Source organism: Brassica napus, chromosome A6, assembly GCF_020379485.1.
Source record: "Brassica napus cultivar Da-Ae chromosome A6, Da-Ae, whole genome shotgun sequence".
Classification (NCBI taxonomy): Eukaryota; Viridiplantae; Streptophyta; class Magnoliopsida; order Brassicales; family Brassicaceae; genus Brassica; species Brassica napus.
The window spans coordinates 2,043,286-2,060,068 of NC_063439.1; the positions used below are offsets into that span (position 1 = coordinate 2,043,286).

General features: G+C 34.6%; 2 protein-coding genes and 1 non-coding gene across 4 annotated transcripts; 1 reads left to right on the plus strand and 2 right to left on the minus strand.

Annotated features, from left to right (window-relative positions):
- The first annotated feature begins 1,597 nt into the window (after positions 1–1,597).
- LOC106391308 (probable disease resistance protein At1g15890) lies at positions 1,598–4,510 on the plus strand. Its single transcript, XM_013831927.3, has one exon. The coding sequence runs from the start codon at positions 1,710–1,712 to the stop codon at positions 4,269–4,271; it is 2,562 nt and encodes an 853-aa protein (XP_013687381.2). The 5' UTR covers positions 1,598–1,709; the 3' UTR covers positions 4,272–4,510.
- Positions 4,511–6,578: 2,068 nt separating this feature from the next.
- Positions 6,579–6,658, minus strand: TRNAL-UAG. The gene has a single exon. It is a non-coding gene; the product is annotated as a tRNA-Leu (tRNA).
- A 4,336-nt stretch (positions 6,659–10,994) lies between these two features.
- LOC106346159 lies at positions 10,995–15,472 on the minus strand. 2 transcript variants are annotated; one of them, XM_013785415.3, is made up of 12 exons: positions 14,734–15,472; positions 14,203–14,280; positions 13,907–14,064; positions 13,090–13,165; positions 12,858–12,925; positions 12,491–12,740; positions 12,129–12,245; positions 11,916–12,022; positions 11,783–11,836; positions 11,601–11,684; positions 11,363–11,526; positions 10,995–11,243 (listed from the first exon to the last, which is right to left on the minus strand). In XM_013785415.3, exons 1-12 carry the CDS (start codon positions 15,038–15,040, stop codon positions 11,093–11,095), a joined length of 1,614 nt encoding a protein of 537 aa, XP_013640869.2. In that variant the 5' UTR covers positions 15,041–15,472; the 3' UTR covers positions 10,995–11,092. The 2 variants fall into 2 exon arrangements, with proteins under 2 accessions (XP_013640869.2, XP_013640868.2); XM_013785414.3 differs by having other exon boundaries at positions 12,129–12,248.
- Between the last annotated feature and the right edge of the window lie 1,311 nt (positions 15,473–16,783).

A 16,783-nucleotide genomic window follows, 5' to 3' on the forward strand; every position in this document is an offset into this window, starting at 1 on the left:
CTAAAGTGTAAACTATTTGGCAAGTCGGCTGTCTTGCAGTTGTAGTAATTGACTTTTGATAAAGAGATTCAACAAAAGTTAAGATATTACTATTCATCTGGTTCATTCCTCACAGAAGAAAAAATCCATGGAACGAACAAAATACTTTCCTCGTTCTAATCCCTTATGTCGTGTGTCTGATCCAGCTAACCGTCACACACTTTGCCGACGATCTGATCCACCACTCTCCATCTGTTTTGCCTGCAAAGGCCATCATATGAAGAGAAATAAGTACTATTACTATTGCCCTACTTGTGATTTGGAATTCCACAGAGGTTGTCACTTACTTCCTCCCAAAGTAAGCCATACTTTTCACCTCCACCACTCTCTGACCCTCACCTCCTCAGATCCTTCTTTACGTAGCTCTAATAACTTGTTGATTGGGATATTATATCCTCCGGTTCAGAAAAGTCTGATATCAATATCTGATGGAAATCATGTCGATGCAAGTATGTTAGAGACGTGTTAAAGACCGATACTATCATTGTTCAGTCTATAATTTCAGTCTACACATCAATTGTGCCAAAAAATCCATGACCGCACTCTTTCCCTCTTCCACAGAAGAGTCCCTTTGCCATGTGATGTTTGTGGCTTCTCTCTTGACTCTACTTGGGATCCTGTTTACTCTTGCCAACTTTGTAGCTACATCGTCCATAAAAAAATGTATCTACTTGCCTAGTGTTATTAAGATCACCCGTCGCCCACACCATCACAGACTCAGGATGAGTTTTCACAACCAAAGCAGATGATGACGAGCTTAGTTTACGATAATACTTTTTTACTTTGTGTGTGACTGTGTATAAAAGTGAATGGCAATTTTGAAAATTTAACATTAGATTTGATTAAGGCTACAACTATTAGTTAGATATTTTTTTGTTAAAAATATTTGAGGTGACATATCGTTAGAAACTAAATTAGAACAAACTTAAAAAATATATATATATTATGATTTGTAGTTTGATTTGTAAAATAATTAGATTATGTTTAGCTAAGTTTATGATTTTTAAAATAAATAGACAAATTTGATGTGATAAAAATATAAAAATTAATTTTTAGCTAAAAATAAGTTAAACATCTTAATTAAATTATTTGTATATTTGTGTATCCAAAAATAAAAACTTACAGTTACATCCAAAATAACTACATCAAAAATTGCTCCAAATATATCTACAGCAATAATAAAGTTACCGTTAAAGCTAATTCTTTTACACCACAAAATTTACAGGTAAGTTTATACGGACACGTCCCTAGTTTGGTTTGAGTTGGCCTGGTCTTTTTTTTTGCCCACGCCAACAAGTAATGGGTGATATTCAACGATGTAGATTCAGATTCTGCGACCAAGGCAAAATCATATTTCGTTTCAGTAAATTGCTCAGGAAAAAAAGAAAAATAACATAACAAATTCGATTGGAAGGTAAAATCCAAAATCTTAAAGTCCACAAGTGGTTCATGTGACTCTAATTACACATCCTAGGGGATAGGAAAAGTGTGGTCTTCATTATAAGTAATGTTTATGAATTATTGGTGTAGAGTTATTGGTCTTCGCATATATATGGCTTACTATTTTCTCATCAAGTCAATGATAATTATTGGTCTTCCTCTTTCTCTTGTTCATTCACCAAAGCAGTGAGTTTAGTGGTTTTGGTTTCTTTCGGAAAGTTTGAGCAAAGATGGGAGGCTGTATATCACTAGATATACCATGTGATCAAGCCCTGAATCAAACCTGCAGCTGCTTATTTGGTGATAGAAATTACATTCACATGATGAAGGCTAATCTTGGCGCTCTGGAGACAGCTATGCAAAAACTTAGAGAAAGTCGAGATGATCTGTTAACAAGAGTTTCCATTGAAGAAGATAAAGGTTTGGTACGGCTTGCTCAAGTAGAAGGATGGTTGTCAAGGGTAGCAAGTATTGACTCTCAGGTCAGTGATCTCCTTAAGGATAAACCAACTGAAACGAAAAGATTGTGTGTTTTTAGATATTGTTCAACAAAGTGCATATCAAGTTGTGAGTATGGTAAAAAGGTATCGAAGAAGTTGAAAGAAGTTAATGAGCTTAAATCTGAAGGAGATTTTAAAGATGTGGCCGGAAAAAGGCGTGCAGCAAAGGTGGAGACGAAACGTATCCAAACAACAGTAGGTTTGGATTCGATGGTTGAAAAGGCATGGAACAGCATCATGAAACCTGAACGAAGAACGTTAGGTATCTATGGCATGGGGGGAGTTGGAAAAACAACCCTCTTAACCCATATCAACAACAAATTGGAGAAAGAGGTGAATGGATTTGATGTTGTGATATGGGTTGTGGTCTCTAAAGATTTGCAATACAAGGGCATTCAGGATCAGATTCTACGAAGATTACGTGCTGACCAAGAATGGGAAGGGGAAAGAGAGGATGGGAAAGCATCTTCCATAGACGATATCCTAGGAAGAAAGAAATTTGTTCTGCTCTTAGATGATCTGTGGAGCGCGGTAGATTTGAACAAGATTGGAGTTCCACGTCCAACTCAAGAAAATGGATCGAAGATAGTTTTCACCACTCGTAAAAAGGAAGTTTGCAGACACATGAGAGCTGATGATAAGTTGCAAATTGATTGTTTGCCAGCGAATGAAGCGTGGGAACTGTTTCGAAGTATAGTTGGAGAAGACACATTAAAGCTGCATCAGGATATTCCCGCACTTGCAAAGCAAATTTGTGAAAAATGTTATGGCTTGCCACTTGCACTCAATGTGATTGGCAAAGCTATGTCATGTAAAAAGGATGTACATGAATGGCGTCACGCAAACAAGGTTCTCAAAACGTCGAGCCACGAGTTTCCAGGTATGGAAGAAAAGATTCTTTCAGTTTTGAAGTTCAGCTATGATGGTTTAAAGGATGAAAAGGTGAAATCATGCTTCCTATACTGTTCTTTGTTCCCGGAAGATTATGAAATAAAGAAGGAGGAGTTGATAGAGTATTGGATCAGCGAAGGATTTATAAAGGGAGAGAGAGATGAAGATGGAAGTAACAACGAAGGTTATGATATAATTGGTTCGTTAGTTCGTGCGCATCTATTGATGGAGTGCGATACTAAATCTTTTTTCCAATTTGGATTCATACCTGCGGTGAAAATGCATGATGTGTTACGTGAAATGGCTCTTTGGATAGGAAAAGAGGAAGAAAAGCAGTGCGTCAAATCCGGGGGGAAGCTATGCCGTATACCAGAGGACATCAACTGGTCAGTTTTGAGAAGGATCTCGTTGATGAGTAATCAAATTGAAGAGATATCCTGCTGCCCTGAGTGCCCCAACCTTTCGACTCTATTTCTCCGCGATAACAAGTTGGAGGAGGGTATACCAGGTAAATTCTTTCAGTTTATGCCAGCCCTTGTCGTCTTGGATCTTTCGCGTAACCGCACTCTTAGGGAATTGCCGGAAGAAATTTGCAGCTTGATTTCCTTGCAATACCTCAATTTATCACGCACATGTATAAGTTCGTTACCAGTTTGTTTGAAGGGGTTGAGGAAACTAATAAGCCTGGACCTGGAGTTTAGCAGGCTTAAAAGCATTGATGGGATAGGAACAAGCTTACCAAATCTTCAGGTGTTGAAACTATATTTTTCTAGTGTTTTTATTGATGCAAGATCAATTGAAGTGCTACAACTTTTAGAGCACTTGAAAATTTTAACAGGAAACGTGAAAGATGCTTTAATGTTGGAAAGTATCCAAAGAGTTGAGCGATTGGCCAGTTGTGTTCAATGCCTTTGGATTTCCGAAATGTCCGCAGAGGTTTTAACATTAAACACAGTAGCTCTGGATGGTCTTCGAAAACTTGATATTGAGTCTTCCAAAATCTCAGAGATAAAGATAGATTGGAAAAGCAAAGAGAAAGAAGATCTTCTATGCAACAGTTCTCCATACTTCAAGCACCTCTCACGTATTGCTATATTTGGTTTGGAAGGTCCAAAAGAATTGAGCTGGTTATTGTTTGCTCCAAATCTCAAGCATCTAGAAGTGTCAATTTCAGGAAGCATAGAAGAATTAATAAATAAGGAGAAGGGAATGAGTTTTAGAAATGTGCATCCTGAGATGACAGTTCCCTTTCCGAAGCTAGAATCCCTAGATTTAAGTTATTTGCCGGGTCTAAAGAGAATATGCTCAAGTCCTCCTGCTCTTCCACACCTGAAAAATATTATTGTCAAAGACTGCCCAAACCTACCCAAAGCTGCCATGAAGTTTCCGAGGCACGAATAGGAATGATGAAGTTGATGAATGAGGCTCCGAAAGCCCCATTACATATGTCATATGTGTGTGAGTGTATCCTCTCAGTTTCTTAAACTTGGTTTTGGTTTTATTGTTCTGCTTTTGCTTGAATGTCATTGTTGTATTTCTCAAAGCTGTAAACTTTTCATTGTTGCATTTCCACTTCTCTCCAGTTTGTAACCATTTGATACATTTTCCTCAAAGCTTTCACTTGTGTGTGTGTTCCAGTTCATGTATCTCTAACGCAAAACCGCATTGTTAATAGTAAGAACGACAGTGCGCAGGACCTTCTGTTTGAATGATTTATGTTCTCTTCTCTTAACTGGGAGGGAGACATTCAGAGTCAAAAGAAGAAGGCTTCCTGATCGATGTTTCTCAAGAAAGTCATATGAAAGCTACACAGTCTGCAAATGGAAGAATGCTTCTCATCTGCATCTTTCAAGAAGCACCTCAAAACGATTCAGTAAGTCTTTCAGCTGGCATAATCTGGTCACCTATACCAAACAGAACAGCGGTTCTTCCAAGAGCAACGTTAACAACAACCTCCACCATTTGCAAGTTCTTGATTCACATGTGTAACTCCCCATCTCTTAAGCTACAAGAGTCAACTACCAAACTACAAGGCACAAGATTCCAAGTCCCAAAGTTGTTGCAGATTTTTTTGCTGAGTGCTCCGTCAATTAAGAAATGAGAGACATGTTTTAAAACTTTCTGATCACAATACCGTTGGATACGAGAAACCAACCAGCCATGTCGTGAGTTTTCAAGTCTCAGAATTTCCAATTTTAAGTTTTGTTAACGAGAGATTTTTCTATTTCTTCTTCTATTATATTTCTATTCTTCCTGTTATGCTTTTATGTAAACATACCTCTCTGCTCATGACATCATGACTTGTTTCCCAAGCTACATTGCTCCTCCTCTTTCCATTTTCATTTCAGTATTAATAGATCATTTATCAAAAATATGGACGATTTCGCCTTTTTTTAAATGGAATATTTCTGATTTCTTTGGAGTTCCTATTTTTCTTGTATTTCCTTTCTTCTGAGGTTAATCCGGGTATATATATATATATGTTTCTGTCTGACAAACAAAAAAAAAACTACACAAGTATTCTTCTTTCTTTTACTTTCAATAGCTATCTCTAGTTTTTTCTTTAAAAAAAATCAATATGATCATTGGTGCATTATATCCTATTGATATTGTCGAACCCATCCATCCTGCTATGATTATAACAAAACAACTGACAAACACTGATTATGTACAAAATATGGTGTTATCGAGAGAACAAATTGAGTCAGTTCTCGCGGTGATGGATGGTGTTACAGATGAGGGTTTAAGAAACGGTAAGGAAGTGGATGTTTATGATGCAACAGAAGAAGACGAATACAAAGTCATCATAAAGCGTTTTAACGACAACACCAAATATGTTTTTGGAAAAGGTTGGAGTACAATGAAGTATTCTTTGGATCTCGAAGAAGGCCAAGAACTGAAGCTCTACTGGCATCGTGGTTACAAGAGATTCATTGTTCTCAATTTTCAGTACACTCTTCTAATGATTTAAGTGTAGCGCACATGCGTCTACCTCTTCGGTTTTTCTTATTAATTAATAGCTCTAGTTAATTATGTTTTTGGATTTCATTCATAATGGTTCTAATTAATTATTATATTTTAGATTTCATTCATATTTTCCTAGTTAAGTATTATTTTCCCTAATTTTTAATAAATTTAATTGAAATATCTTGAATTTCAAAAAACATACCTGCGCAAGGTTAATGAAAATCATCACATATACAAAAAAGGAATGTTTTTACATTCGAACCTAATTAAAACTATTGTAGAGTTTCCACTTGTTTGTTCGAGCACAAACCAGACATTCGTCTGCATAAGGTATCACCTTCCTCATTGCTCAGACAATGTTAGATTCTGTCGTCCACAATGTCATGCAGAAACAAATATTATTAGAAGGTTACTAAAAGTTCAATAGCCAAAAGACGAACATGACTCTTCTGAAGGTAAAAAATCAGAAGTATAGCTTTTTGGAGGTTAAAAGGGAAAAAAAGTGGAATGGGGTCGTATGAGATGCCAGAGAACTCCTTTGCATCACAGCAGTCAACGAAAGAATGTTCTTGATCAAATAAGAGCCGACCCATAATCCCACCAGGTCATTCATTAGCGTACAGCCGTACACCACTACTAACCAAAAAAATGGATAGTTAAGATGTTTGGGTCAAACGACGGATACGTCGCAAAATGATTTTATTCATTTATTTTCATGTAGGGAAATTAAAACAAAATGGTTGACAGCTGTGGGATTTGAACCCACGCCCTTTCGGACCAGAGCCTAAATCTGGCGCCTTAGACCACTCGGCCAAACTGTCTTGTGACTTTTATTTAACCGGTAGCTTAATATATTTTGATACAAATGCTGTATACTTTCGGACAGATACACATTCGACATTCTATTATTGTGTTCTGATTATAGTTTTGGATTTGAAGAGATAATGTAGATTCCATTCGAAATAAAATTATTGTAACAGTTGGTTTGATTTGTTCACTTTGGATCCTATTTATTTGTTCAATGTTAATTTAGGCATTACACGTGCCTTGGAAACATAAAGAAAACCAGAACGGTTCGCATCAAATGAGCTGCGTTAAGCATGTATGGACTCCACCCGGTACGAAAATCGAGGCTAATATTCTCTGACTATTTTCAGAAAGTAAAATATCTCACTGCCTGAATTTACTTGATGATATCTACTGGAGAGAGACCATTACGATAAGTAAAACAATTTGAGTTTGGGGTTTTTGCCAAAACTAACCCACAACTTGATTTTAATTCCAAACCTATACCCAAACTTGAATCAAATGCAAAACTAACCTAAAAGCCTAGTGAAATTACAGCTCAGCCCCTTGTGACCAAACAAAAAAACAGAAGCCATTTTTACGAATATAGCCCCAGTAAATCGTCTGAGTCGTCTGAGATGTTGGAAGTCGTCTGGACGACTGAAGTGTAAGTCGTCTGGTACCAGTTTATTTTAAAAATAATTTATAAATCTTGTAAAAAATATTTTGATGCGTAAAAAATAAAAATTAAGTAATTATAAACAGTTTTAACTGATATAAATTAAGATATGATAAAATTGATTTGTTTTGAAGATATATAAGTGGAAGTAGTGAATCATGAAATACTTTGGTTTAGGAGTTTGGCAAACATATGTTGTAGTATTGTATGTATTGTTAGGGTTAGATTTTGGAAAACTAAAATGTTTTTTTCAAAAATTAGTTTTCACCTATATGTGTTTATTTCTGTGTATAGTAAACACTTTTCAAGTTTGATTTGGTTTTATGAAGTGTTTAATTAGATAATTAAGTTTAGGGGTTATGTTTAGGGTGTGGACGACTTATATTTCAGTCGTCTGTTGAATAATTTACCCGGACAACATATATTTCAGTCGTCCAGACGACTTACTTGTAAGTCGTCTGGAAAGTCTTCTATTTTAGTTTCCCGCTAAAAATATTAAACTCTTCTGGACGACTTACATGTAAGTCGTCTGTTTTAATTTCTTCACCAGACGACTGAAATGTAAGTCGTCCAGGAAGTCGTCTGAGTCAAAAATATTTAATCTAATTGGATTTTTTGTCTCCCTATATAAAGAAAAATTTACACATTCTCTCTCCTCCTCTCAAATGGCTGCAACAAAAATGTAATGTTCATCATTCTAAAACTCTCCAACCTCTCTCTAATCTCTTTGACTTGAAAACACCAAACTTTATATGAATTTTTCAGTTTTGTCTCATGTATTTCTTAATAATCTATCTCTTTTGCAGGTTTTTAATCAAATGGTACTCAACTTCCACTAATTTAGAGGTAGATCTATTAATTTTAGATATGTATTTTTGTGTGTTCTATAAATGTAGATTTATCTAATCTTCCACTCATTTTCTCTATTTTTAAGTCATTTGAACGTTTTTGAATATGCAGGTTTTTCAGATCTGGATTTGATGTGCAGGTTTTTCAGATCTGGAAGACTTCTGGGACGACTTACCTGTTAGTCGTCTGGAAGTCGTCTGGAAGTCGTCTGGACTTCTTGGAAGTCTTCTGACAAAGTCGTCTGGACTTCCAGGAAGTCGTCTGGATTTTTCTGAGCGTTTTGGTAAGTTCTTATGTCTGATTTTTTTTCATTTGGTAACTTCTTGTTGTATAAAGTTCTTACTTTTTTCCCAAACTAAAACTCTCCAAACCCACTCTAATCTCTTTGACTTGAAAACACCAAACTTTATATGAATTTTTCAATTTTGTCTCATGTCTTTGTTACTAATCTATTTTTTTTTTGCAGGTTTTTAATTATTTGGTACTCATCTTCCACTAATTTAAAGGTAGATCTATTATTTTTAGATATGTATTTTTGTGTGTTCTGTAAAGGTAGATTTATCTAATCTTCCACTCATTTTTTTCTGTTTTTAAGCCATTTGAACGTTTTTGAATATGCAGGTTTTTCAGATCTGGATTTAATATGCAGGTTTTTTAGATATGGAAGACTTCTGGGACGACTTACTTGTTAGTCGTCTGGAAGTCATCTGGAAGTCGTCTGGAAGTCGTCTGGACTTCTTAAAAGTCGTCTGGACTTCCTGTAAAGTCGTCTGGAAGTCGTCCGAACTTCCTAAAAGTCTTCTGGCAAAGTCGTCTGAACATCCTGGAAGTCGTCTGGACTTCTTAGAAGTCGTCTGGACTTCTTAGAAGTCGTCTGGACTTCTTAAAAGTTGTCTGGTCTTGTCTACTCAAGTGGAATTCAAGCTTGTCTTTGTAGATGAATGATCTATAATTGTTTTGTTTGTGGTCTGTTTTATGAATTGCAAGTATACTCTTTTAGTTGTGAATTTTTTGTAAAATCAGTAATAATGTTTTCCAAGATGTATTAAATGTGCTAACAATGTGTTTACACATTTACAAATCAATGAAATAATAGACTTCAGTAGCATTTTTCTTATCTTTGAATCTCTCATATGCAATAATAAACTCCAATGGCCTTTTTCTCATCTTAATAAACAAGAATGTTGGTAAGAGATGGAAACAAACAATAGTAACTAGTCAAAACATATCATATTTTTTATAAGTTTGCATTGAAAAACTTAGTCAAATTTAGTAAAACTAAGGGAGAGAACATATTTTGTAAATATGAGTTTTACATATCTTGAAGTTACTTATCACTCTTAAAAATACAAGTTATTCAAAAACTAACGTAGAAGACTTAAAAACTAGTGGAGAAGACGCGGACGACTTCAATCTAAGTTGTCTAGACGCGGACGACTTCAACGCAGAGGTTATTTTTGCAATTGACTTTGAAATCTGTTATTTCGGACGACTGAAAGTTAAGTCGTCTACTATTGTTTGGTTAAAAAAAAACTCCAAAAAAGCTAGACGACTTACATTTCAGTCGTCAGAGGTTAGTTTTGCATTTGACTGGATTATTTCAGAAGTTTGACTTTTTGGACGACTTACATTTCAGTCGTCTAGTGAAAATTAAAATAATAATATTTTTTTAAAAGTAGACGACTTACAGTTAAGTCGTCATAGGTTAGTTTTGCAATTGAAAAAAAAAACTTCAAGATTTAATTATATAAAGACGACTTATAATTCAGTCGTCCACGAGACGACTGAAATGTAAGTCGTCCAGAATTTACGAGGTTTGACCAGAATCTCGGAAAAAAATCCTGGACGACTTACAATTAAGTCGTCTGGTGGACGACTGAATTATAAGTCGTCTGTGTATAATTAAATCTTGAAGTTTTTTTTTCAATTGCAAAACTAACCTATGACTACTTAATTGTAAGTCGTTTACTTTAAAAAAAATATTATTATTTTAATTTTCGCCAGACGACTGAAATGTAAGTCGTCTGGGGAAGTCAAACTTCTGAAATTATCCAGTCAAATACAAAACTAACCTATGACGACTGAAATGTAAGTCGTCTAGGTTCTTTGGAATTTTTTTTGAAACCAAACAATAGTAGACGACTTAACTTTCAGTCGTCTCAGGTTACAGATTTCAAAGTCAATTGCAAAAATAACCTCTGCGTTGACCAGACGACTTCCAGGTAAGTCGTCTACAGCCAGACGACTGAAAGGTAAGTCGTCTACAGCCAGACGACTTCCCAAGTAAGTCGTCTGACGAACAGATCTGGAAAAAAACTCGATGTCATACCTTAAATTGGTGAGATAAGTTCTTTAGCATACATAAGGCTTCTCCAAGCACACAGAATCACAAACGGAAGTCACCCACCCATAATCGTTAGCTTCTATGACTCTATGAACCATAAAAATTTTAGAATCAAAATCTTGGGTTTTTTTAGCTCATTGTGGAGAGAAAGTGAGAGATATGTTGTGTTTAGTTCACAAGAATGGAAAAAGAAGAAGGGTAAATCGATTTTAGGAGCATTAAGAGCTTCAAATTGGTTGTTCATGGTGGTTGTGGTATTGATGACAATGACAATCTTGTAATTACTTGAAGATGATGAGGGTGAGAGAGTAAAGATGTCATTTCGAAAAAAAAAAAAAAAAAATTGATGGCATTTTCGTAAATTATATGAACTTGTGGGGTGAATAGGGCAAAACCAATTTTCAAAAAAAAAGGAGGTTAGTTTTGTGTTTGACTTTAAGTTGTAGGTCAATTTTGCAAAAATCCCTTTGCGTTTTAGGTAAAAATTTTGCATATAAACTAGCAAAATGTTATATCTTGCATATAAACTAGCAAAATGAAGAAAAACATGTTGGGTTGTTTCAAAAAAAAAAAAAAAGAAAGAAAAAAATGTGTGGTTTAGCTACGAACCCAAGAAGGCTCCAAACCAAAGAGCTTATCGCCTCGGTTTTGAGCAGCTGATGACGTTCGGGGTGGTGGTGCATGTACCGTGATCGGAAGAACCCATTCGCATTTTTCCTTTTCCCGTATTAACAACGGATGTTCATACCTATAAAATCATACAGAACCAGAAGTAACCGACTTTAAACAACTTAAACACCACCTCAGACTGAAAGAGAATGTATCTTTTGCATTAGAAGTCCCATTTTGAGTATCGGGGAGTAATACCTGCTCAAGTCCACATCCTTTGGGGTAATTAGGAACTCAAAACGAAGAATCCATTGTACAGAAACACAAGGTGTTGTAAACGACATCGGACCATCCGTGGGAATCGAAAACAGAAAGCTCGTCTGAATAAGGTCTGCAACCACTTCATGGTGATCGCTTTGGACCTGTTGACAAAAGAAACAGCGTTAGGGGAAAGAAAGAACACAATGTAGTAGAAAAATCTCCATTGTATTTGTACCTTGGTATGCGTTGGAGAATTTCTCCTGGAGGGATGAACAAATCTTCTGTTTATTGTTTCTGAAGTTTCCAGTGTAACCGAGACCTGAAATCATATATATAGATCGTTAAATTCAACAGACCTTGACATAGCCTCAACTTCAGAATTACACACAAAAAAAATTACAAATTATATGGACTTACCTCAAGACATCTTCTAGCTCCTTCTTCATGGAAGAAAGTAAGAGTTCCACCAATCTACACCATTGGAGTAAAATCGTTTATTAATGCTGGAAATGTTATGAAAAAATGAGGAGTTACATGAGGCTGCCATTACATTATCGCTGAAGTAATACGTAGAGTCGGTATTCTTCGGGGAAAATCTAAGAAGGACTTGATCATCCATTCTGATGTTGTACGATCTTCCTCGTGTAAATCTTTCTGCTGCAAGAAAATGATTGTACTGGATAGGTTGCCATCAACAAACAAATGAAGATAAATCATATAAAATATTTAAACTGTGAGAAGGGTAACAGTGTGGATAGCTCACATGGAATTGGTTCTCCAGCTCCAGCTTCAGGGGAGTTAGATGCTCCTGAGCCATTTGTCTGGTTGAGCTGTTGGCTCAGAATCACGGAATCTGATGATTTACCAGGATAAAAGCCATCTACTAGGAAAAAGATAGGAATCATTGTTTCAGTAATTCCTTCCTTGCTCACCAGTTATAGAGCTAATAAGGAAAATAGATAACGGGACACATTCTAAAATAGCATCTTTCAACCATTATTGGTATTTGAGAAATTGTGTTAGCGAAGTAAGCCTTTCACAACTTCTTCGGCAAACAACTGAACTGGTGACATTCTCAGTAAAAATATTGCTGTTTTAGGCAATTACATGCACATTAACACTTACCAGGTCCAGAGTCATAAGACACCACAGCAGCTGACAACTGAGAAACTATCTCTTTTGGAGATGATCCAACACCTTCTTCAATATATGACGTGCCTTTCATTGATAATCGCGGTCCAGAATTCAAGGACGACGAACTGCCAAAAGTCCTGTTTAAATTTCCTCTGTTGGGATAGGAAGAAACAGAGGAGATCTCATCGCGTGAACTGTCATATCCATCCTCACCATTATCATATGCGTCATTTGCTCTTATCTGCATTAAATTCAATTAATTGATTGTTCTTAAGTTGACCAGCATGCAAATGAAACCAATAGGTATACAAAAAAGCTGTAAAAGCAGGAGTAAAGATAAATAGTAATATGGTCGTACCCATTCAGAGTCTCCATCCATCCCTTTCCAGTATATTTCTGTCTGAATGGTACTGGTTGGAACAATCCCTGAGAGAAAACGTAAGATGCCCATCAGCTTGCGCTGCTAACGCCATCCAAACATAAGGAAAAGAAAAAAAACCTTCTACGTTCTGTATTTGTTGTCCTCTGAATAAACAGAGTTCGGAACTTGAACTAAACTTCACAATTAGATAGTTGAGAACAAATCTTACCATCGGTTTGACTATCCTCTAAAAGCAACCCGTTATTTTTCGGATCTGCCCATACTTGGATTGGGACTCGAGTGTTCTGTTAGTATATCAAAACATGATTACCAGTGTCAATACTATGCCGACTTTGATTAGAAAAAATTAATAACAAAAGGGGAAAATAAAATTATATTCAGAAAAGCAAGAGTCCTAACACCAAAGTATTCTTTTAAAGATTTTCTGTCAAGAATCATGACATATGATGCATGTAAACTAAATTTCACTACTGACATATAACCACTCTAGACCCGCTATCAAGAAAGTAACAATTCTACTTTATTAAAGGATATTACAATTAACTCACCGAACTACTAAACTCACTTCATGTGTAAGAAAACAAAGTAGTCGTACATGTGACGAAAGTTTTCCAAGAACATCTATAGACTAACCTATGCTGCAACCTCATACTTTGAACAAAAACACTGGTGCGTAGCCGTTCCATCGCCATAGAGAAACAACAAGCTAGATGATTTAAGAATGTTGAATGACTCGTACAAAGTTGTGTGATTGTCTTATCAATTAGGCATCAAGCAGGCTAGAAACCAAGGAGCGCCTAGCTTAAGAACTATAGTAAGAAAAATTGTGTTGCAATCTAACATTCTCTTCTACAGAATTAAGTCTTCACAAGAGAGCTAGAAATGTTTGGGTAAACTCCAGTTTAGTTTTCTACACAGAAGAAAAGAAAAAAATATAATTGCATTCAAACAATCAGGGTAAACAAAACGCAATGTACTGCACCTACAAAACCTAAAAAGAACACGCAAAAGTCAAGTAAACTAACCACTTCGATGAACTCTTTTGTCGACTCTTTGTAAAATTGACTGTTTTCTAACACCATCAATCTTCCGCTTAATGTGCTCTTTATATAGTAATGGTAACGCAAAGTAGCACCCTTATAGGAAGGTGGTATGATCGGTGGGAGTATAGCTCGAACCATTACTGTACACAGAAACACAAACAAAGATGCCTGTGAGCTTAAAAATTGGAAATTGTAAACGCTTGATGGTCATCAGCATCCAGCATAGTCTAATGTTATTATTCATGTAGAATTAAAGAAAGAAAATCAGACAAGATTACATGTCATCTTAGCCCCAGGGGATAAGAGTTGATTAGAAATCAAGGATGGTGTTGAACTGTCCAGAAAGATGTGTTCACCTGAAAATTACCAAAAAGATATAACTACAAAAGTACACATAAATGGCACCGAACCTAGTGTTCCTCAACCAGGCACAAGTCTAGTTTCAAGATATTCAAAAGCATCAGCAATTTAGAAATCTCCACGAACTGGTATACTCCATCCGTTTCTGAATAAGTGTCATTTTGACCAATAGTATTTGAGATAAATAAAATTATACTCCATCTGTTTTATATTAAGTGTCATTTTGACAAATAATTAATTTTGTGTATTTTCTATATAAAAACACAATTAGCTATACACCTAACCATATTTCAACCAATAGAAAAATAAATTACTGCATAAAATTAATAAATTTTGCATTGAAAATCGAAAACGACACTTATTTTGTAACAAAAAAATTTCTCTGCAACGACACTTAATATGAAAGGGAAGGAGTAACAGTTAGATTAACAAAAGGCTTTTTTCAGTACCTTTTCGTCCTTTGCTTCTTGGTGATGACTTTTGCGTAGAAAACCACTGAGTTTCCAGTTTCTCTACTCCTTTTACCTCAAAACTAAGCTTTTCCACCAAAACCGAGGGATTAACCCCGTTCTCATGATCCCTTACAGAAGAATAACCAACCTCGATAGTTACAAATATAAAATCTCCAGGCATGTACACATCTTTATCCGTCTGCAAACTCAGAGTTGGTTTAGCCTTGATTCCAGAAACACTCGAAGGTTCACTAACTTCGTTGAAACTGCTCATCCCCAAAAACGAAAACCTTGATGATAACATCGTTTACAATAGCTTTGTTCCTTAACTATTCAGCCTGAGGCACCACCACCAAGCAAAAGCATAGAAGCTGACTCAATTAAGTCCCTGGCGAAATAACGATCATAGATCACGTGATGATGACTTACACGTGATGATTAGAATGATCACGTGACTTGGATGGAGTTAGAGGAACAAGAGTACTCAATTCAAGTAGCTACACAATGGCAATCAACCGAAACTCAGATCCGGAGAGATGATGGCGATGTTTCGAACGAAGGCGATGTCTCGTTCACAGTCAGATTCACAGGAAACAGAGGTAACAGCAGGAGGAGGACAACACCGGCGAGAGAATCCTCCGTCGCTAGGATCGAGAAAATGTGGAGGAAAGCATTTAACGTTAAGATTTCTACGGTGAACCGGGATGATCAGATCAATTTAGCTCCTGATCTGTGATTTTTTAGATTAATTTTGGTTTCTTGACCAAAAAAAAAAATTATTTTGTTTTCTTGTTAATTTACCCCATTTGTTTAATATTTATTGTTTTATAAAATTTCAGGCTTTTTTAGCCCAAGTCGAAATATCTACCTAAATCTGGACCAGAAAAACAAAAATCGGATCCAAACCGCTACACAAAAATATCCGTACGAAACTTATGAGCTTAGTACTTTGGAGTATGAGTATAACCTGAACCGAAATCCAAACTAAGAACTAAAAATATTCAAAATTAATTAAATAAATTAATGTTTTGACGTAATAAATGTTATTTAGATATTTTATAATATTCTAAAGATTTTTGTAGTTTGTTTTATTTGTTATTTTGAATATTTTTTAGTTAATTTAGATAATTTAACTATTTTTTCAAAATGTTCTTTTTTTCATTTTACAAACAATTCATGAAATATTTTTAGGACCAGCAAATAAAAACATTTTTGTGGTCCACCAAAATAAATTAGTTAATATACACTTATTTCTGTTTTTATTACTTCACAATTTAGATATGTTCGCATAATTTTTTTAAAAATCATACTTTTTTAAAACACCTTTAACTATTCATCTACTCACAAATCAATTAATAAAAAAAATGTAAATAGTAATTATAACATAAAAGCTAATACATTAAACATTAAATTCTAAAATGTTATCTAATTTAAATAAAAAAGTTTTTTTTTAATTTATCTATTAGAAATGGAAAAAGTATTAATTATCTGATTTACAAAAAAAATCAAAGAATGTATAAATATTTGGCTTTTTAACTGTATCCATATATTTTAAGTTTTATAAACTAGATATTAACCCGCACATCCGTGCGGATATATTTATATTTTAAATTAACTTTTAAAATATTAAATATGTTATAACGAAATATATTTAATATCAATTTTATGTATATGATTTTTATTTGTTGAAATTTATTTGATGATATTGTACAAATCATATATTAATGAAGTATTTTTGTTTATTTACTTAAAATGCAACATCAACATTAATAGTTTAATTTTAAACATTAGTTTTACATGAATTAATAAAAAAAAATATTAGATTATTTGTTTAGAAATTTTTATTCTCGAAATATTTTTATGTGAATAAATTATTATTTTTTTATTTTAAAATATTATTTATTTAAAATATTATATTTCAGTTTAATGTTTTTATTTTTACTAAAATATCAAACATAAAATGTTACAACCAATAAAATATTATTTATTTTGTTTTATCTAAAAATTTAATTTGATAATTTAAAAAGAATTAGGCTATACTATTTAA